This window comes from Sinohyriopsis cumingii, chromosome 1 (genome assembly GCF_028554795.1).
Source record: "Sinohyriopsis cumingii isolate HCF-2022 chromosome 1, ASM2855479v2, whole genome shotgun sequence".
NCBI lineage: Eukaryota > Metazoa > Mollusca > Bivalvia > Unionida > Unionidae > Sinohyriopsis > Sinohyriopsis cumingii.
In genome coordinates, this window is record NC_142961.1 from 145,682,870 (window position 1) to 145,707,110 (window position 24,241).

Below are 24,241 nucleotides of genomic sequence, written 5' to 3' on the forward strand. Positions count from 1 at the left end.
AGAAGTGGCAGTATCGATGTACAATGCCCAAGTCAGCAGGAAAATGGTTTAATAGCCTTTATGGCTTCCCTTAGTAAGATGTTGAGCTTGTTCACTTGGTAATCAGTGGCTATTACTACTGACAATAATTGTCAAAATTACGAATCCTTACGGCCGCGAGGTCAAATCTGCTTGATGTTAATGGTACATATCGAAGCCGTTTTGGCTCCTCTCACCTAGTTTCAAGAAATGTATAAAAACAATAGGGTACCAGACTGTGACTAACGAATCACGTGACAAGATCACTTCCTTTAAAAACAAACGGCAATTTGTTTAGATGCATACAAAAATTGTTTTATCAGTATTGTAGTTGGCAACATGAATAACTTACTGCAAAAAGATCAACATGTCATCGAGGAAAATAAAAATTCTCACTTTAGAAGAGAACGTGAAAGTAATTCAACTCACGGGGCGTGGGGGGGGGTGTCGTTAAGGATCCTTGCAGAAAACGAATGTCAGGAAGACTCAGATAAACAATATCGTGAAAGATAATGAAACAATTCAGCAGAAGTGGAAAGGTGAAATGGACGGAGAAAGGAAGATTGTTTAAGCCAGGAGACGTTTGTATCCTGATTTGAAAGACAAGAAAAAGCAAAAATTTTGTCAGTTGAACTGGGATATGACGACTTTACCGCAAGTAACGGATGGTTGCACAGATTTCAAGTGCGACACAATATCAAGTGTTCTGTCATTAGCGGCGAATCAGCTGATGTTAATAATGAAGTTGTCGAAGATTGGAACAAAAGATTAAACGATATAAGCAGAGGATATGACAGCAAGGATATTTTTAATGTGATGAGACTGGTTTGTTTTTTAGACTGTTACCAACAAAGTGACGTGATGTGAACTGTATCATAATTATAAAGACAGTTTTAAAACTGTATCAATGGTTATTCATAGCATTCTTTTGCAAATGATGACAAAGTTTGTTTTACATTTATTTCACATCATGCATGCGATTTTTTAATTAAAATATTAAATATTTAAAATTAAATGTACTTGTGACTTTTTACATATGTATTTACTATTTGCATTTGTCATCCCCCTCTAGAAAGGCCACCCGCATTATAAGGCCACTTCCCTGCTGCATTAGGGGTGGCCTTATAAGAGGGGGACTACTGTACTGTTATTCATAGCATATTGTTCCCCAATGTATTGTGTAATTAAAATGACAGCAAATTACAACATTTTGTGCTATATTACTGTAAATCACAAACTTTCAGCAAATCTGGTGGCCACATTGGACATCGTTTATATTTTTGCATATGCACACAGATTAATTGACCTGCATCACATTATGGTATAGTCTGTTTGATGGTTGGCATCTATAAGACCTTGTTCAAACAAATAAGCAAAATTATGTAATTATTACATAATTGATAAGGTCATTAGGAGCACTCTTAACAATAAATCAACTTGTCATGTTAATTCACCCAGACAATATTAAAATGACTAGCCATGTATAAAATTTTCAAAATGGTCACTGTGGTGGCCATAGTGAAAGTCAGATCATTTTTATGTATCATCAACTAGATATTATAAGACTTTCAGTCACAACCCCATGATGAATTGACCATTCATTCCGGAGTAATAAGATTTTCATGATGGTCACAGTGGTGGCCATAGTGGACATCTGAGCAGAATCATCTTCATTTAGGATGAACTTATGATCTTAAATAGTCATTTAGTAAAAGTCCCAATGCTGATACAACCTTCCACTGAAGAGGTGTAGTAATAAGATTTTCAAGACGGCAACTGTGGTGGCTATATTGGATCTGCATGTGGCAGGATTTTCATTCCAGACCATCTAATCATCATAAGAAGTCTCCTGGTGAAAACCCCATTGCAATATTACTTTGCATTCAGAAGGAGTGTTGGTAACAAGATTTTAAAGATGGTCACCACAGCTGTTGGTTATTCTGGACATCAGATCAGCACCTTTACCATTTAGGACCAACAAAACTATCAACAGAAGTCTTTTAATGAACACCCCATGTTGATATGAATAATCCATTCAAGGGGAGTAGCAATTTAAAGATTCTGAAGATCGCCAATGTGGTGGCCATATTGGATAGCAGACTGGCTCCAGTTTCAATTAGGACCAGCTAAATACCATATGAAATCTTGAGTGAAAATCTTGGGTCTATATTGAGTTTTCATTAAGGGAAAGTACCAATAACAAGATTTTTCAAGATGGCTGTTGTGGTGGCAATACTGGATATCAGACTGGCACCATTCTCATTTAGGACCATTTCGACCACATATGATGCAATTTACTGAAAACCCCATGTTAATATGACCATTCCTTTACAAGGAGTAGCGATAACAAGATTATCAATATAGCTGCTGTGGTGGCCATATTGGACATCAAATCAGCATGATTTTCATTTAAGACCAACTAAACAGCATAACATGTCTTTTAATGAAAATCTCAGGCTGATAGGATCATCCATTCCTGAGGAGTAGAGATAACAAGATTTTCTAAATGGCCACAGAGGTGGCCATACTAGGTGTCCAAGTGACACCATTTTCATTTAGGACCATGTAATGAATGTGTGCAAAGTTTCATGACAATCATCCAACTAGTGTAGGAGGAGTAGCAATAGCAAACATGTGCTAACAGACAGACTGTCAATGGTTGTCAGATGACGGATGGACAACAGAAAACAGACCACCCCATGAGCTCTACTGGTCTATGAACAGTAGAGTTAAAAATATCCAAGCCACCTGATAAGCAATACTAATGTTCTGCTCATATTTTGCAACTCAAGCAAAAGCTGATTCAACTGTTCAACTGGAATTAAACGTTTTGTGTACTTAAAACACAGATTGATAGCTTACACATGTTTTTTGTCTCCTTTCTTCTGTCCTGGCTTCTGTTCCATTCCATTTGATTCTAAACTATTCAAAAACTCCAATTTGTCTTTCTGACCTATAATATAAAACATAAGATAAAGATTCACTTATCTAAAACACAACAAAGCAATGTCGAATTCCAACTGCATACTGAACAGAGAAAAGTTTCTTAATTATCATAAGTCTTTTGTTAAAAGCTTCTCTATTAAGCAAAATATTTCCACTATATATAATGTACATAATACCATTTATACTCACTGTATACAGTGTATATAATACCATTTATACTCACTGTATACAGTGTATATAATACCATTTATACTCACTGTATACAGTGTATATAATACCACCTATACTCACTGTATACAGTGTACATAATACCATTTATACTCACTGTATACAGTGTATATAATACCACCTATACTCACTGTAATATATTGTACATAATACTACCTATACTCACAGTATATATTGTACATAATACTGTCTATACTCACTGTATATAATGTACACAATACGGTTTATATTCACTGTATATAGTGTGCTTAATACCATTTATACTCACTGTAAATAGTGTACATAATACTAGTTATACTCACAGTATATATTGTACATAATACCATCTATACTCACTCTATATAGTGTACATAATACCATCTATATTCACTGTATATCAGCAATCTCAAACACATGGCCCATGGGCTGCACTGTCCTAACACTAACCTCTTACAGCTGAGTGCCTAGCGAGGCAGCTGTTAGTACCATTTTTATAAGTCTTTGGTATGACTCGCCAGGGGTGCGAACCCATGACCTCCCGCATCCAGGGCAGATTCTCTAACCATTAGGCTACCTGAGCAGTTGTATATAATGTACCTAATACCATCTATCAATCACATTTTATAGTGTACATAATACCATCTACATTTACTGTAAATCAGTGGTCTCAAACACACGGCCCATGGGCTGCAAGCCATATTCATTAGCTGCAAAATGCTTGGCATCACAAAGTGTCATGAGAGATAACAAAGGTGGTGCAGCCCTTGGGCCATCAAAAATACCTTCATGCGGCCCTCAGGGTGGTTTGAGTTTAAGACCCCTGCTGTATTTAGTTTACATACTACCATCTATACTCACTGTGTAAATAATACAGTCTATACGCACTTATAGGTTGGACCCAACTGCAAACTTCACAGACCCAGATCTGCCTCCACATAATGTGCTGGCAATTTTGGGTCAGTTTTGTTACGAGTGATCAGTAGAATAAACTTAGAACCTGATCTGCTGATGCATTATGGGACCACAAATCAGGATCCCTCTTGTTTGTGTATTATTTACCATAAGAAAACTTTAAATCAAGCATCTATTTACAACTTGTATATTTTTCTACCTCAGGTAATTATATCTTCTTGCATCTCTAACCTTTTCTGAACTTTTTGACAGCATCGAGCATTTCTTTCTTTTCCTTCTGTCTCTTCTGCAAGACTTCTTGTTGAACCTAAAATAAAATCAGTCAAAAGATCAAATAATTTATAAAGCACACAATGTGAAAAATACATAAAATGACCATTATTCTAAAGATCAAACCTTTCTCCCTACCCTGGAAGCTCTTTGGCATTTCATTTCACCAGGTCATTTCCAGGGTTTTTCCAAGATCAAATTAATTTTTTCAAGGTTCACATATGACCATTACTAAATGGAATTAAAGAACATTTTAGATTATAAAACATGCATATTTTAAATCTAAAGATGGTTCTCTTTCAAGACTCTTCAAAACATCTAAGCCAGAAAAAATGATCATGTACAAAATCACAAAATGTATAACACAAAACATGTTTGATTATATTCCCTTAAATTGGCAGGTAAAGTCATTTCAATGTACAAAATAAAAATTCTGACTTTATTTTGCTGACCTGCATTATGTTGCTAAGTTTAGTTTTGTTTCCTTTCAAACCTTTAATTCCAAAGAATTCGATAGCAATATATATATATATATATATATATATATATATATATATATATATATATATATATATATATATATATATATATATATATATATATATCTTATAGAAAGTAAACATTTCCTATTACAGTATAAAAAACAATAAATGCAAATAATTAGAATCTTGTAACAAAGTGAGTTTAACACTGAATTTATCTGTGCCAATAAAATCCCAAGCAAGATGCATCAAACACCCTAATCTCCTTAAGAAGATCTGGTTAAAAATCCATCATTTAAAAAGCATTTTCGAAAGAGTTGATTTAAATTTTGACAAATGACGTTCAAAATTATATACTGTTGAATAAACAAGAACTGAATTGTCTGTAAAATCAACTTGTCTTCTTGTAATTCATTAAACCAGTCCCCAAACCTGTATTGATACAGGAGCTCAAATAGTTTTTTAATATATAATACAAGGGGTGACAATTTCTCATTTCAGCTCTGAGATTCAACAATTTGGTCTACAAATTTGGATTAAAACAAACAGCAGTCCATTTTCTAATCCGGGTTTCCTCTGAATATTCCCACCTCATTTTTCATATTTGAACATTTAGGTTGGGGTATGGGGTCATTGCAATTGCATATCGAAAATTTTGAATTTGCTGCCGTGGTGCAGTAGTGACATATGGTAGTCATTTACCAGCAGGCCTAGAAAATTTAAACTTATGTTATATTGACTTACACCTGCATGAAACCAATAGAAAAATGATTTATTTTCTCGTTATGTCTTTATTCTGCTGACAGACTAGACCAAACTACGGCATTGATAAACTTGGCCTGGTACTTGCCATTTGCATTACTAGTCACTTCACGAATCTCAAATAACGACATCGGAAGTCCATTAGTCACGTCATTTCAACAACAAACTCCATTTTAATGTTGTTGTTGAGAAATTCAATTATATTAAATGAAAGTCAGATACTTTTTGTAAAAACCAGCAATCTGGACAGCCTGATTTATCAAGCAGATAGCACATGTCAACATGGTAGTCCTGTGATACAACAAAACTCCAGCTGTTCTCGTAATATATAAATATGGAAAATTTTGTGTTCTTTCGTTTTTTAAATTTTGATTACAACCAGTATACGACTTTCATTTAATATTTTTTTTATTTTTTCTCTACAACATTTGAAAATGTGGTTTGCTAGATTTGTGTACTCATGCGACAAACAATGCAAATCGCGAGGATCATGTCAAATTTCATCAACTCCGATTTTAATACTCACAATTTCTGAGACAATAAGTAATTTTCATATCCATTTCATGCATGTATCACTCGATCTAACAACATTTAAAGTTTGCTAAGCCATCCAGTAAGCAACTACGCTTTGCCAACATGTTTGCCTCTTGTGATGCTAGAGTGGTTTTCATAGGTTCCACATAAGGAAAGATACGGATATCAAGCTGACTTTGAAAATAAAAGTCTACTAGATGAATCTAATCCACTGAGCATTTGGATTGACTCAGCATATATGTTTATTCAAGCACCCAGATGATACATACTGCACCCTCTGAATATTCTGGTTAGAACTCAATAAATTTAACTCATGTTCAGTTTAGTTACGAATCAGTTACGTGATTGTTTCGGGCATCAAGTGGTGGCGGACAATTCCTGGGTTTTTCCCCGACTTTCATCAATATTTGCGAAATTCCAGGACTTTTCACGGTCAAGAAAAAATAATCATTTCTCCCGACTTTTTCCCGGCAGCGTGGGAACCCTGTTATTAGAAATCTGAATGTTACTGTTGAATCAGCAATTACAAATTTTGTGGGATCCTGATGCCATTGCCAAATTTGAAATTACAAATTATGTGAGATTCTCATGCTCCATCACAGAATTTTAATCACTCTAAATCTCATCGAAGTGCAAAAGCAGAATGATATACTATAAAAATAAATATCTATCATCTTTTCCTTTTCCCAAAGGTGGATAACTATTTCTACTTTTATGTAAGAATACCATAGTTTGGAAGCTTAGTAAGTTTAAATAATTATTGTTCCAGTAAATCATCCAAGGATCCAAGGAAGGCACTTTCTGTAAGGATTAGTCACCCATAAATTAAATTTAGCATTTTGTATCATTTTTATCTGAACTCTTTGAGTAATTATAGTACCCTTACAGATATTTTACCAAAAAAATGCCTTCACTGGGTACCATGTATGCTTCAATGGAACAGCTCTCAGGCAAAAATGTTCTTCCTTGAAAAATTCAAGCAATGACTGAAAAAAATGGAATATTCTACAGGCCTAGAATTAGAATAACTCAAAATTCTGTCACCTCCCAAATTTGTAATTCACATTTTTATGCATTTCCTTGCACACACAAGTTAACCGGGATACTGTTAGATCTGTTTTCAAGAAAGACGGTATAGGTATCAGCTGACCAGATGATTCATTAGCATATAAGCTACCTTTCTGCCATATTTCCTAAGATCTCTCAGCTTCTTGGCTTTTTCTGATCTCTCCATCGCTAACTGTCGTTCCAAAAGTTTCTCTCGAACCTGAAAAAGTGACAAATTGTTTAATGAACTGAAATCTTTTAAATTTTCAAAACCCACAGAAACCCTTTTCCAATGGATGTTCTCTTTTGGTCTTTTACTTAACATTCTCAGAACGATAGCATCATCAAGAGGGAATTTAATATTTCTTAAAATACAGAAGTCAGCCAAAGCATAACACTGTGAAACTACCCACAAACATTCTTATCCACCATTCTTTATTCTATCTCTTCAGGTAAAATCTTTCTATCCAACAGTACATCTAATGTTCTTCATAGAAAAATAAATTTTCTTTTTAACTCTCAGCACAAGATTGCTTCTATTTTATTTGCATGGAAAAACATTTGTTTGGATTGTTCAGTGGAAACAGAAAGTGATCATTGGACTATAATATTTTTTTGGAACTAATAAAATTATTCAAAAGAGTTCTGGACAACACCACTTTGACAATGTCATGATTCCTGGCAGACCAGTACACTTTTGGTTTTTAAATTCATATGGAACTTTTCGATCTTTTGGACTTTAATAGAACTTTTTCAAGATTATTTTGGATTCACTTCATAATACTGAGTTCCTTTCACATTTTCATTTATAACTTTGATAATTAAATTATTTGTTAAATTTTACAACAATTGTTGACTTTGCTTCTTTGTGTTACTTAGTTTATGACCACAGAGTTGTAACACAGTTCAATTCACAGCATGCCAGCAAATAATAAGTCTCTCAGCAAAAAATTTGGATCAAGATGCAAGGGCAAACTTTAAGTAAAACAGGGTAAAGTCTTATCTTGAGAGAAAGAAAAGTGAACAACGTAACCTGATAAAAGTCTTCTTGATCTGAATGATGACCACCAAACAAAATTGAAATCCATGCAGACGTTATTGAGCAAAAATAAAATTAATGATGCAGGGGAAAACTGCAATGATAAAAGTTGTAAATGTTTTGGGGGTAAAAAGTGAAAACTTTAGCAAGGTTTTTCTAATATTAAACCTAAAGCAAATCTGGTTTTAACAAATGAAGCCCTATAAAAGTTATTGTGAAAAAAAAGCAAATTCGTGATCAAATTGGAAAACAGGGTTAGTAGTATATTTCTTTCAAAATTTTTTCAAGGTTTTTAAATCATGTTTTTCAAGGTTCATTCTTACATTAATTTTAAAGGATACAAAAATGAAACTGTATGTAAACACAAGTTAATACTTTTACTTCATATGAGAAACATTTCTTGCAAATTTTAAAAAACAAAGAAACATGAAGTCAAGATTACAATCATTGACATAATTCCCATTAATACAAAACATCCTACATCTGGGCATTAGAATAATGAACAGTCACTGAACAATGTTCATTTTACTGAGTCTACACTATACTATTTACAAAGTCCCAAATATTTTAGAGTGAATTTTTCAATTCTTGTAGCTTGTCATCAAGCTATTTTTCGAGAGCTCCAAGTTCAGCGATTTTTTCCTGAACACTTTTCCTAAAACTATTTGATGTCGTGATAAAGGAAATTTCCTATGGGTCTCTGCTTTCAATGCAAAGTCATCAGCAGCAGCTGTCATTGTCTCAATGTCTTTTACAGTACCTGCCTTTCTTCTTCACCCACCCTCATAACACACAAAAAAGTAACAAAGATATTTGTTTTTTTGTATAAAAACCTACTTAAAAACAGCATCTGGATATTTAACTATTTCATATTAGATATATTAATATTTCTCTCAGCTTAGCTGTAGTCTATATTTTTAGATTCATCGTGTTAATTTCACTTATTGTCTGTCCTATTTCCACTCATTTGAAATACAGAACTGGATCGAACTAATTTCATAATTAAGACTATATACTGTTACTATTTTAAAACTTGAATCTCTATGTTCACATACTTCTTTCATCAAAAACAATTTCATGTTGAAGGCTTCTTGTTTTGCCATATTAGCTGCCATTATGAGAGTTTGGTGGTTTTTTCCCAGCTGCATACGACCATAGAACACTCTCTCTCATTGCATGCAATCAATATCCTTCTGGCATAATTAGCATTTTGCAAAGCTCTCTGAGAAAGATCTCATAATCCAAACTTTATATTTTTCTTTGTCTAGCCACCAAGGTTAGAATCAGCAACCAGCCATTTCAAAGCATACAAATGATTCAAATTTAATTGCAGCTACATCTGGGCTTTGTACAACTGAAGTTCAAAATGTACGGCTGTGCAGTGGTCAGTTGTGGAAATTTTCCTTCCACCACAAACTTAGCGAGAGATTTATTTCCTCTTTTTTATTTAAATCTGTACAAAGAAACTATTTAATAATTCCTTTTGGTTTCAAGAAAATTATGGCTTTTCAAGGTAATCAGACAATATTTTGAATTTTCAAGGTGTTTTCAAGGCCTTGAGAGACAAATTCATTTGTCAAGGCTTTTCAAGGTCCCCTACAGTTTTAGGGGAAATAACATGGGTAACAGCACCATATGTTCTCACCAAAGCATATGGTGTCTGTTTATGAAATGTTTTCTCCCCAATTCTCTTGCCCCACTTTCTTTTCCTCCTTCTGTTAAAAAATTGTTGAGTTCCTTTTTTTTACCCCAGTCACAAAGCATATGAATCTTTTCAGTGATAAAATTTCTGTTCAGTGGTAGGCATGTGATGATCCAGTGCCAGCATTTTTACGCATGAGCAGGACCAAGCAAATATTTCACGATCCACTTGTCCCAGACATGTGTCATAGCAAAAATCTCTTCTCCTGAAGAAATGTTCACTTTATGTATTTAAGTAACATAGAAAATGTTAGATGTTATGGTACTGTTGACTGAGTTGCTTTGTTGTCATTTACTATTATACTTTTAAGTCTGTTTAACTTTACAGAATAAACTAATGAGTTTACAGAAATATTCTACTCACTTTTCCAAAGCTAGTAATAAAATTTCAAAGCTAATTTTTTAAGATGAATAACCAATTAATACTGGCTTATCAAACTTAACATATCACGATAAATATAACTGTAAAAGATGTATGAAGACATTATTTCTCTAGCAAAATATGAACTGAATACAAATTAATACAAATTCAGATATTGCATTATTGATTTATATAAAAAGAAGTAAAATACTTTTGTTAACCCGGGGCCTCCACTAGGCTTCGCATTTGTTGACAAATGCGAGCAAATTTTGAAAGTAGCGATATTTCTTACTGACTGGTGAAAGTTGCTGGCGACAAATTTTTTAATTTTTCATTGATATAAGCAAGTTGCGACAATCAGTGGATCATGTCAGGGGATGATGAATAAGACGTTATTCGAACATGATTGCAGCTAACTGCAAGCTTTCAGCTGGTTTTGAGAAGCAATTAAATGTGATTATTAGGAAATAAGGAACGACCTGGGGATAAACTCTAATGTTGAACAGGTCAACAAAAAGATTCTGTGTCATCTGCATGTGCTGTTAATTTATGTTTATTGCAAAATGTGAGTGTGAGATGCACTTGGGACTTAGTGTTTTAGTGATTATTTACTTAGATAAAACGTTTTTGTTGTCTGAACTTAACTGATATTGGTGAAGTGTCAGTGACACTGTTCATAAAGACTAAGCAGTATTTTGTATTATCAGTTCTTTCTAAAGAAACATTCTTATTTGTTCTTGCTTTTCGTATGCTATGCATTGAACTTCACATGTATATAATGGTATTGCTATACTTATTAATATTCTTGTGCTTTGAAATGTAATAAAGTCATGTAAAAACTATTTTATTGTCATGTTTATATAGAATAAAAATAGGGTCAATATAATATTATGCATATATTTAAGTCCCTACATCATGGCATATAATGGCTCCTATGGCTGAAAAGTGGCTACAAATTGTTAAATTTAGCAAATTTCATGGTGTAAAGAAAAATATTTCCAAGGGAGGTCTTGTAACCCATGATGAAAAGTTCCCTAGTCAATTTAATAACTACTCATGGCCATAATAAATTACTTTTAATGCAAAGCTAGTTTTAGAACAACAAACGAAAGTCTACTTGATCTTCACATTGTTTGGCTTGGTACTTTACAGCAACATAAGTAGGTTATATAGTACTGAGACAATTGGAGTAAAGTGCCTTGCCCAAGTACACACCACGATAGCTGACCCAGGCTGGTTCGCTGGTAGGATTCAAGCCTGCACACTTTTGGTTTGATTTAATTCTGAGTGAAAAGAAGAGGAATTTTACTTCCCATCCATATAGAAATGTCAGTCTATGTAAATATATTAATTACTAGTGAGCAGCCAAAAATCCTATGAAAGATAGATTACGAGATAATACCTTGTCAGGTTGATCTCCATTACCAGAAATGTCAACAACAAAAAAAGCAGATACCTCACAACAGTACTCAAACTAGATGTCAAGATAAGCGGATTATGATATAACAATGCACTGTTTAGGTGGTTTGTCAGTATGGACAAAGAATTGGTTTATGTAACAATAGATAAATTTCAGTGCATTTTGTATCAGGTTTGCAGCTCCTTGCATGGGGCCTCTGAATTTCTCCACTCCAAACCAATGGTTGTATATACAAGTTTAAACAGCCAACAATGTTGCAAATATAAAAAAATCACCAGATGGTATATTTTGCCACTAATAAGAGAAAAAAAATCAAAGTTTGTGACATTAGCAAAGTACACGATCCCAGAATAAACTTTTTACACATTATTTTTCGTAATTTTAAGAAGAAAAACTATTTTTTCGTGTACGAGAAAAATACATATAAAATTTCAGGAGCCACGCCTTGATCATCTTGCATTATTCATATGCGATCTCTTCCCCAAAATGAAAATAAACTTTTAATGGGTTTTTTGGGGTACTTTTAAAAAAGAATTTTTTTGTGTATGAGAAAAACACATCTACATTCAGCTCCACTTAAAAGCATATCTCTTAACTGCACAGATCACCTAAGTGCATAGCAAAAGTATGGTCCCATTTTACATTGCAAATATACATGAATTCCTCTTAAATGCATACCTCATTTATATGGATAGCTTGGGTCCAGTCCCAATTCTATGCATATAAGCGGAGTTGACTGTATATGAAATTGAGGGAGCCACACCACAACTGTGTTATATCCGATTTTGTGTTATAATGGAGCGTGCTATAGTGGGATCACACTGCATTAGTGTAGAATAAACAGAATAAACAACCAATAAAAACACTAATGAAAACTTCTTTATGCCAAAATATTAACACCAACCACATAAGTGGTTGTAAAAAATGGAACTGAAGATTCTCAAGCATTTCATTCACAAACTGTATCTCCAATTTATGCAAAGTTCAGTAAACAGAATTACAACCGATGTCAACTACATAAAATATTAGCATACAACAATAGGGATCCTAGTCATACCCTACACATGCAAGGCTTAGATCAATAACTACTTATGACTAATCATGTCATCTCAAAAACAGCTTGAAGAAATTTTGCATAGCATTTGAAAAACAGTATGTATATTTCTATGATTTTCTACCTTTTTCATATGATCATCTGATTTTGCCATTTCAGCAAAATAATCTTCTGGTCTTCTGGTCTTTATATTGAGTTTATGCAACTTGGCAATGCCTTCAAGAGCTGTGACTTGAGCCTGTCTGTAGCTAAAAAGAATCACATTTAAAAAAATCGAAGATTATTTATAAAACAATCAAAAGGTTTTCAATATGTAAATATTTTCAATATGTTTCAAAGCCAGATTTTTTTCTTGGCTATAAAATCTGTCTCAGAAATGCAGGTTTTAAATTTGGCTACTTAAAATTTTGTGACTGCAGATCTAAAGAGGTTATAATGTAAATGGTGATGTTCGTACAAGATTTATTTTCATGTTCTCACTCTTGGACTGCTAAATCACTACACTTAATCTACCGCTAAATTACCTGCAACACTCGTTGATGTGAATTCAACCAATGAGTAATCGGATGATATTTTTTTTAATCTTAACATTCAATTCAATCCACACATTTGCACTGTCTATATATACAAGTAACAATAAACACATTTATTTTTTCTTTGTCAAGAGGATTCTACATAAATAGGAACAAAATCATTATATGGTGTTTTAGCATCATGGATGTGAATATTCCAACCTGTTTGATTCTATTTCACCCTAAATCTTCAGTTCAGGCTTGATGCTATATCTTCAGATAGCATCTATTCTAAGTCTTAAGTTCAGGGTCTATATTAAACCTTTAACTCAGGCTACACACTAAGCCTCTAACCAAGGGTCCATGCAAAACCGTCCTCTCAAGGTCTATGCCAAATATTTGACTCAAGGTCAAGTTTGATGCTAAACATTCAGCTCTAGGCCTATGCTAAACCTTCAGATCAGGGTTGATGCTGAACTTTCAACTCAGTGTCTATGTTAAGCCTTCACCTCGGGATTCATATTGAACCTTCAGCTCAGGGTCTATGCTAAATCTTCATGTCAGGGTCTATATGCTAAACCTTCAGATCAGGGTTGATGCTGAACTTTCAACTCGATGTCCATGTTAAGCCTTCACCTCGGGATTCATACTGAACCTTCAGTTCAGGGTCTATGCTAAATCTTCATGTCAGGGTCTATATGCTACACCTTCAGTTAAGGGTCTATATGCTAAACCTTCAGGTCAGGGTCTATGCCAAACCTTCAGTTCTATGTCCATGGAAAGCCATCAGCTTAGCTGGAAACTGAAGCAAACAAGCTCCATTCTAAAACACCATGTAACAAACAATGTCAAGACACAATGCACAAGTCCAATAATTTAAAAAGTTTGTCCTGGAAACTGAAGATATTTTTAAATTATATTCATCACTTGCCTGGAATCTTTAATTGATAAAACTTTAAGCACATTAATTACACTCATAATGCTTCAAACCAAACATTTTGCACACCATAAATAATTCTAAGTTTTGTCAAACAAGCTTTGTCTAATTAACATGGGTATGCTGTCTTACACTCAGCTTTCATAATTGTAAATGATTCTATTCAATTTCCTACACACAGCTTTCATAGTTGTAAATGATTCTATTCAATTTCCTACACTCAGCTTTCATAGTGGTAAATGATTCTATTCAATTTCCTACACTCAGCTTTCATAGTTGTAAATGATTCTATTCAATTTCTTACACTCAGCTTTCATAGTTGTAAATGATTCTATTCAATTTCCTACACTCAGCTTTCATAGTGGTAAATGATTCTATTCAATTTCTTACACTCAGCTTTCACAGTGGTAAATGATTCTATTCAATTCCCTACACACAGCTTTCATAGTTGTAAATGATTCTATTCAATTTCCTACACTCAGCTTTCATAGTTGTAAATGATTCTATTCAATTTCCTACACTCAGCTTTCATAGTTGTGAATGATTTTATTCAATTTCCTACACTCAGCTTTCACAGTTGTAAATGATTCTATTCAATTTCCTACACTCAGCTTTCACAGTGGTAAATGATTCTATTCAATTCCCTACACTCAGCTTTCATAGTTGTAAATGATTCTATTCAATTTCCTACACACAGCTTTCATAGTTGTAAATGATTCTATTCAATTTCCTACACTCAGCTTTCATAGTTGTAAATTATTCTATTCAATTTCCTACACTCAGCTTTCATAGTTGTAAATGATTCTATTCAATTTCCTACACTCAGCTTTCATAGTTGTAAATGATTCTATTCAATTTCCTACACACAGCTTTCATAGTTGTAAATAATTCTATTCAATTTCCTACACACAGCTTTCATAGTTGTAAATAATTCTATTCAATTTCCTACACACAGCTTTCATAGTTGTAAATGATTCTATTCAATTTCCTACACACAACTTTCATAGTTGTAAATAATTCTATTCAATTTCCTACACACAGCTTTCATAGTTGTAAATAATTCTATTCAATTTCCTACACACAGCTTTCATAGTTGTAAATGATTCTATTCAATTTCCTACACTCAGCTTTCATAGTTGTAAATGATTCTATTCAATTTCCTACACTCAGCTTTCATAGTTGTAAATGATTCTATTCAATTTCCTACACACAGCTTTCATAGTTGTAAATAATTCTATTCAATTTCCTACACACAGCTTTCATAGTTGTAAATGATTCTATTCAATTTCCGACACTCAGCTTTCATAGTTGTAAATGATTCTATTCAATTTCTTACACTCAGCTTTCATAGTTGTAAATGATTCTATTCAATTTCTTACACTCAGCTTTCATAGTTGTAAATGATTCTATTCAATTTCTTACACTCAGCTTTCATAGTTGTAAATGATTCTATTCAATTTCTTACACTCAGCTTTCATAGTTGTAAATGATTCTATTCAATTTCTTACACTCAGCTTTCATAGTTGTAAATGATTCTATTCAATTTCCTACACTCAGCTTTCATAGTTGTAAATGATTCTATTCAATTTCCGACACTCAGCTTTCATAGTTGTAAATGATTCTATTCAATTTCTTACACTCAGCTTTCATAGTTGTAAATGATTCTATTCAATTTCCTACACTCAGCTTTCATAGTGGTAAATGATTCTATTCAATTTCTTACACTCAGCTTTCATAGTTGTAAATGATTCTATTCAATTTCCTACACTCAGCTTTCACAGTTGTAAATGATTCTATTCAATTTCCTACACTCAGCTTTCATAGTTGTAAATGATTCTATTCAATTTCCTACACTCAGCTTTCATAGTTGTAAATGATTCTATTCAATTTCTTACACTCAGCTTTCATAGTTGTAAATGATTCTATTCAATTTCTTACACTCAGCTTTCATAGTTGTAAATGATTCTATTCAATTTCCTACACTCAGCTTTCATAGTTGTAAATGATTCTATTCAATTTCCTACACTCAGCTTTCACAGTTGTAAATGATTCTATTCAATTTCTTAAGTATGCTGATTATTCACAGAAAAAATTAATAATTTATATACAAAACTTGCTGACAGAAAATGAATGCTTTAAATTCTTTATATCTGTGTATTATCATATGATCTTGTAGAAAGTGAATGATATCAGTTTTTGGTATCTCTAAATTTCAGTACATGATAGGCTTATTATACATGGCAGCTAGTATAACTGCTGGAGGAAGAATGAGTGAAAATCCCAGGAAGAACCAATGATCCATGGGAAGCCACTGGCAAGCTTTCTCACACACCCACTTTCCCAAGCCTAAGACTCAAACCATGTGGACAGAAGTGAGATGGCAGTGAACAGTAAAGCTGAGCACTTTAGACCCCTCAGCCACCCAGAATGATTTAATGCCACAGTTTATAAAAGCCCATGTAACTATGTCATAAATACAATGTCATTCTTGCATCCATTTGACATGAAATTTAGAAAGGAACTGAAAAATATAATATGATAATATTCATTTCTATATTATGTACAGCAAACCCTGTATTGAGAGACCATCCATTTCAACAGCAAAAAGTCTCAATAAAGGTCAACACATTACGAAACAGAAACAAAATTGATCTCTATATTCAGAAATCTGGTAATAAATGACAGGAAGTCACATACAGGTGGTTTTTAAATTAAGGTTTTAAGATAATACTTTTTGTTTGTGCATCTAGTCATCACACATACAATTTCATCTCTCTTCTGAAGTCATCATCTGCAACATTATCACCCTGCTCCTCAGTGGCCTGGTTTCCCCCTGGGGTTTTGGCTGGGTCATTTGTCAGGTCCAGTCTCTCTATCCATTCAAGGTGTTGCTTAAACTCCTCTAGTTTGTGCTTCATGCCAGCCTGCAGGGAAATAATGTAAAAATGTATTTTCCTGCCTGTGGCAGATAAAGCTTTTGATTTTTGGACACTATCAAATTTTAAGGGTGTTTTAATTATGTCACCATCTGCTAATAAAACTGGTGGCCCTGCATTTCAGGGGCTTGTGATGGCTGTTCTGATGATACAGCCATCTGCTGACAAGACTGGAAGACCAGCATAGTCAGGATTTGTGATGGGTGTTTTGGTGATGTCACCATCTGCTAACAATACTGGTGTCCCAGTACCATAATGACTGTAAGTCTTGGGACACCCTAAATTATCTTCAAAAGTAATTTTTTTATGACCTATAAATGTTGGGACACAAAATTAAAACAATTTTTTCATGTTCTATAAGTTTTTGGACACCATCATTTTTTTCCTACTAACTGATAAATGTATTTTCTCAATCATAACACTATTCTAAAAAGTGTACATAGTTGTTAAGATACTATCACCATGAATTATTACATGGGAATGTTATAAAATTGTTATAAATTGATAAAATTTGTTTGAGAAAGTCAATAAATATATTTAATTTTCCTGTTTCCTTATTATTTCTACTTAATTCAAAATGTGTATAATTTGAGTTCAGCATTTGCAAGTTGCTGTAAGCATTTACAACAGCAACAATCCCATTTGTCTTCAGTTTATTATTCTTTGTTTAAGCAATACTGTATTAGAATATTGTATCAATGCACCAGTAATTACATTTTTTTTCGTACTTAAAAATGTAAATACCTAACTTGTTAAAACTGTGTTCCCAGTATAACAGAATGAATAACAACAGTGTTTGCTTCAACACTCACATTTAGATCACAGTGTCACTGCATGTACATTGAAGATTTTGACTTGCACTAAGTGAAGTACATCCCTTGTATCTGAATTACAGGCACAATTTCACTAAATTTAAATGATACCTCCAAAATACAATAAGGAAGTTTCAGAAATAATGCTTTGAAAATAATTGTAATACTTAAAATCTCTGATGTAGTTTGCTTTGATGTAAGTGATCATAAATAAGTACTTGTTTAATCAGCTATGGTAATTGTTCAACCTACCCAAGCAAGTATTCATACTTAAACTGATTGACAATGATAGTCAATGGTTAGTCAGTCCAATATCATGGGGGGGGGGCAGATAATTTAGTACTGCTATTAAGCAGGGCATCACATCTCAACTTTAGATTTTACAACAGCTAATTCATGTGCATTAATGTTGTAGAATAAATGGTTACCGGCATTGCTGCCAGACAAAAATCCCCCTTTTCCCCAAGCCAGTTTCCTTGTTCAAACAATTATCGGGTCTCCTGTCAGGAAACAAGACAAATCTGCCAATTATAAACAAAAACAAAAGACGAGACAACCATGTATCCAAAATCAAAGGCAAAATGAATACTGAGTTGAAAGTTTCAAATTTTTGTTACAGTAAGTATGAATATACTGAATGCTGGTTATGAATCATTAAAGATGTGAATCATTTCATACGTTTACATCACTTTTCTGGATTGCTTATATCTCTGAAAAACAGCAACTCTTGAGCACATGGGGCAAAATAAACGAAACAGCAATTGACATCTTTTGAAAATGTCATATGGAAGAATGAGATTTGGTAAATATGAAGAATAAAGCAAAATCTGCATCTAGTCTTTTTTGGAATAAACAAGGATATACAATTTGCACTGTGTAAGTACTGTTCTGTACACTATATACAGTGCCGCTTGCCTAGTAAACTCAAAGTGTTTATATAGTTTAAAACAGTTTACTGACAGTAAATGAACAAGAGCTGGTCAATGCCATGTGCAGCATAGTAACCATGCAGCCACCAGTGTCCCATTGTTATTTATGGACATACTTACCACATTGTTTATATACAGTTTTGGTGCTACCTCCACATTCAGTCCTGGCTTCAATTGACCACTCACAAAGGCTCTTTGCAGCTGAAATAGAAAGTAGACCCAATTATGATTTATTTTCATTTCTTACTCCAAAGGAATGTTCAAAACTTGATGGACATGGTTTATTTCAGGAACAGTGAATAAACCAGAGTGCAATCAATAACTACATAACTGTGAATAAACCAGAGTGCAATCAATAACTACATAACTGTGAATAAACCTGAGTGCAATCAATAACTACATAACTGTGAATAAACCAGAGTGCAATCAATAACTACATAACTGTGAATAAACCAGAGTGCAATCAATAACTACATAACTGTGAATAAACCAGAGTGCAATCAATAACTACATAACTGTGAATAAACCAGAGTGCAATCAATAACTACATAACTGTGAATAAACCAGAGTGCAATCAATAACTACATAACTGTGAATAAACCAGAGTGAAAACAATAACTACATAACTCACCTTTACTTTCACTAATCTCCAGCAACCAGTGTAAAAATGAATAAGCAGGAAATATATAAACTAAAGTGATCCTTTTCCAAGTCTTTTTGAAATCTTTTATCTTTACAGCTGAACTGTTAATCATTTCAACAATTGAAATTTTAATTGGATATATATGGCCAATATTGTGCTGACACCTACCAATCACCCCACCCCAACATCTATGTATGGCAGGGTATAAAAGACAAACATGAATTAAAGAAAAACACTCTTGTCTATGATATCAAAGCAGAGGTACATGTAATAAGTTAGTTTTTAATTAATATTTTTAATCACTGTTTTTTAAATCTGTTTCTAATCATTTATCAACCCCAAGAAGCCAAATTTTACAGGCTGAAAGTCATCAGTTTTGAGTGACCTTGGAGTAACAGCCAGCAGTAGCAGTACATATTTTTTTACACACCAATACTTACTTTTGATTAACCACAGGAGAGGCCTCACATGAAAAGCCAATAATCATTCACATATATAATACACAGTTAATGCTAATAAAGGCTGGTCAGGCAATAGCATTTGCATGGAACGTGATCAGAAACACAAATTCCTAACTTATGTTAGTAAAACATAAAATGAGAGTCACAGCGACATTTGGTTGTAAGGACATTACAGTAAGAGATGCATCTAGTCATTATGTTTCCTTACAGGAACATAAATAGCACTTAAGAAATTTTACATAAAACTTGAACAAAGTCTTTGAGCATAAAATATAGGTCACAGAAATGTATTTAGTCAAATAGAATATAGACCTTATCAAGATGCACCCACTCACTAAGGTTTCATGATTTTAGGGGAATAGTATGCATATAACTCATTGGGTCATGAGCAGAATGCAAGAAATAACCAAAGCCAGTATAAGATTAAACGTAGCACACAACAAGCCTGTTCTGCTGTAAGAGTGTGGTAGTGACAGAGATGCATATCTATATCAACATCACAATTGCAGCATAAATGAACATCAAATATAGATGATGTTGACCTACTTACTTAAATGAGGGAATTATACTCCTAATGAAGCATCCCCAAGTTTCATGCTTTTATAAAGGATTGTGTGCACAGAGAATGCCAGAAATCATGTAGCAATGAGCTATATGCTTAACCTAAGCCAGTAAAATGTGAAATATAGGTCACAGTGACCCTTTGGCATGGGTGTGGTGCAAAGAGAAATGTGTACAGTCACTTACTTAAGGAGTGCAGTAATAACAGTAAAAATGACAAACTGAACCAAATTCACTGATATGTGATGCATGGTCAAAGTTACCTACTTTAAAAAGATGGTACAGTACTTATCTACATGTCCCCTCATGTAGAAAAAACACCAATTAAGCTCAGTACAAAATTATAAGATGTAAAATGTTAAATGTAGATCATAATGACCTTCTTTTGCTGTAAGTTGTGGTACTAGCAGGGATGCATAAAATCACCTAACAGATGATACTGGCATTATGCTGAAACCAGAACTTATCTGGTCATAAGCTAAATGGAAAAATTTAACCTAAGCCTGTAAAATGTTAAATGTAGTCATGGTGACATTCTTTGGTGGTATGGGTATGGTGTATGTGATTTGGATTTTTAATGTATCTTTAGCAACTTTTCAGTCATATCACTATGATGTTTGCATTGTGGCAGCAGTTTACAATGATGTCTAGCATCGGGGCATTATGCCACTGACATGTAGCATGATGTACCACCCAGTCACATTATCCTGACACGAGGCCAACCAGTCCTAACACTAAACTCTTAATGCTGAGCACCTAGCAAGGCAGCTATTAGTGCCATTTTTATAAGTGTTTGGTATGACTCAGTCGGGGGTTCCAACCCTCGACCTCCTGCATCCAAGGTGGATGCTCTAACCACTAGGCCACTGGAGCAGTCAGTATGGGTATGGTACAAACAGAGATGCATACAATCATTCAGCTTAATTATTCTAGAACAGAACTTCAAATAAAACTTAAAATACAATTTTACTAATGTCAGTGAAAGCATGAAATATAGATCCACAACCTACATTTGTTATAATGATGTAGTAATCAAAATGCATCTACTTACCAACTGCCATCTAGGTAGAGCAATATATATATATATATATATATATATATATATATATATATATATATATATATATATATATATATATATATATATATATATATATATATATATATATATATATATATAAAGAGTCAGTGCTAAAACAAATCTGATAGCCAGATGACCAGACCCCTCTAATTTTAGTTCAGGTTCATACTGTCTTCAAAGTAAGGTGCCCGTCGGGGTTGTAATTTTTTTTAATTTGCACGAGGAAACTCTGATCGTGCTGATGAAATGAGTAAATGTATTTTCAGGATGTTGACATACACGCCATAACACAGCGCAATCTAAATCGGATTACCACTGTCCAACATGAAATTGAGGATCTTTGCTAAAAATATGATTCTGTACTCCCAAACCCCCTGACTGCGTTTCGAGATAACACAATTTTCAGTAATCTTGAAAAAAAAAGAAAAAAATTTTAGTCTATGTCCATTACATGTAGTGTGTATAAATGGTCATCTGTAATGACTGGAACGGATATAAAACTATCCCTTGGGCAGTTTAAATGGCAAAAATAAGGAAAAGTGGCCAGTTACAAAATCAATGTTTCACATAAACTGGCTGACAATAGCTAGTGTAACGTGTTGAAGGTTGCAGTGGCTGAACCCATTGTACTAATCTGCATTAGGTAGGATCAGAAAGTGAAACAACCCATTAGGTAAATCAAAGAGATGATAGATCCATGTACAGGAACAAAGGTTATTACATATTATTGCCACGAGTGAGATTGTTTAAGCTGCTATGTATTATATTTTTGAAAAGTTTGTGAGCGGCCAGTGTGACCAAATTAACAGTTAATCCTTATCACTGCATTTATCTTGTGAAAAGGGCTGCCTTCGGACAAACTTCAAAGAAACCATGTTCTACGGTGTGTATATAAGCACCAGCAACTGACTGGCAAAGAAGTGATGTTGTTGTAACTTACGATGCCTAGGACTTCATTTCAATAGTTCAAATCTGCAATCACAAGTTACCGTACACGTGGTAACTGTTTTTCCCCATGTTCGATATCCCACCTTATTTCCTTAGGTTTAACTCTTAAGGCTTGTAACACTGTTTACTAAATAAAATATTTACCCTGAATTAATTCTTTGCTGGCACATATATTGTGTGGTATATTTTGTTTTATTCCTTCTTTTCATTTATAATGGTAATTAAACTTTATATGTTTGGTAGAGAAATGTCAGGTGTTTACTGGCTGAATATCTTTGGCAGTAATGGAGATACGATTTTGTTTGCAGAGAAAATTACACAGCATTCACAGTGATAATTCATGGGACTGAAACTAACTGGTGACAGTTTTATTTTTTTTATTTTTTTAACATTACACCTGGAGATTTCTGTCGTTTTCGCCTGAAATTCGAGTAGGAAACACATTTTGAAAGCTATTTCTGAATACATCCTAATACATCAACTTCCAGGTGATTTTCAAATAACATAATGCCTAGTTGTGTTAGAAACATCGTTTTTCAGTGGCTATTTGTCTCGCGCATGAGCACAAGGGTAAAAGTTTGATTTCTTTTTTTTTGTTGCTTAATGGACATATTATTTTTGTATCAAGACCACTCTTTATTCCAAATGCCCATCTTATCCTGCTTTTTGGAAAGGTTCATCTGTCTGTTTGCAGTTCATACCAGTCTGCCTTAGATCTGTGACCAAAAAGTCTAAAATCCAGACACAAAATCGGATTCCGACCACAGGCGAATTTTGGGTGGGGAAAAAAAAGGGTCCAAAAAATGAAGTTTTTCTCTTTGTATTTTGTAGTGCAACTAGAACTTCAGATTATTTGGTATTATTGTAGAGCTACATCTGTCTTCCTTTCTATAATACCACCAACTTTATTGTATCATTCATGACCTCAATGCTAAAGAGCTTGGCAGTAGGCTACTACCTCCTGTCACGTAAACTTGTCAGCAGGGGCTAATGTGTTAATGATAGTACTGTTGTAGGGGTTTTAAAAATCAGAAATTTATGTGATTGTTTAATCTTAACATTCAATTTACTGAAGAAAAAAACTTTGTAGATTGATATCAATTATTTTGTAACAACAGGATACACAAGTGATAAAAAAGAATATGGCATCTGTGGACTGCATACAATATATCTATTTACATATGGGCTTTTTTTTCTTCTGAGAAATGAAAACTGACAGACATAATATAATAATCGGGAGTTCTCTGAAAAAAATCAGGAGATTGGGAGGTCGGTGTGAAAATACCCCCAAATCAGTAGGTTTTTCTCCTGGCTTGAGAGTTGACAGATATGAACCGACGGGGCTTATGGAATTTCAGCCATGGCTTGTGAGTTTATTTAAGTCACCATCCTGGGGCCTGTGCCTAAAAAAAATGTTCTTCTACCACTGAGAGTGCAAAATTCCTACCTGGTCATGAGTTAAAGAACTTAACATAAGCCAATATCATGTTAAATGTAAGTCAGGGTGACATTTTGTGGTATTGGTCTGGTACTAGCAGAAATGCATGGTCTGATAATTATAGAAAAAAAGATTGAGAAATAAACTTAAACTATATTTACCTAAAGTCAGTGAAGCATGAAATATATGTCACAGTTATTTATCTGTGATGAGAGTGTAGTACATATCAG

At 33.7% G+C, this 24,241-nt stretch overlaps 1 protein-coding gene across 1 annotated transcript in view; it reads right to left on the reverse strand.

Annotated features, from left to right (window-relative positions):
• LOC149808094 (putative rRNA-processing protein EBP2) overlaps positions 1-24,241 on the reverse strand; it is a 37,461-nt gene that overhangs the window by 10,606 nt on the left and 2,614 nt on the right. Inside the window, exons 2-7 of the mRNA XM_089973462.1 lie at positions 19,000-19,080; positions 16,966-17,126; positions 12,878-13,001; positions 7,309-7,398; positions 4,315-4,390; positions 2,881-2,971 (exon numbers count right to left, since the gene is read on the reverse strand). Of these exons, the coding sequence (XP_089829588.1) occupies positions 2,881-2,971; positions 4,315-4,390; positions 7,309-7,398; positions 12,878-13,001; positions 16,966-17,126; positions 19,000-19,080 (623 nt within the window). The remainder of the gene's footprint in view (positions 1-2,880; positions 2,972-4,314; positions 4,391-7,308; positions 7,399-12,877; positions 13,002-16,965; positions 17,127-18,999; positions 19,081-24,241) is intronic.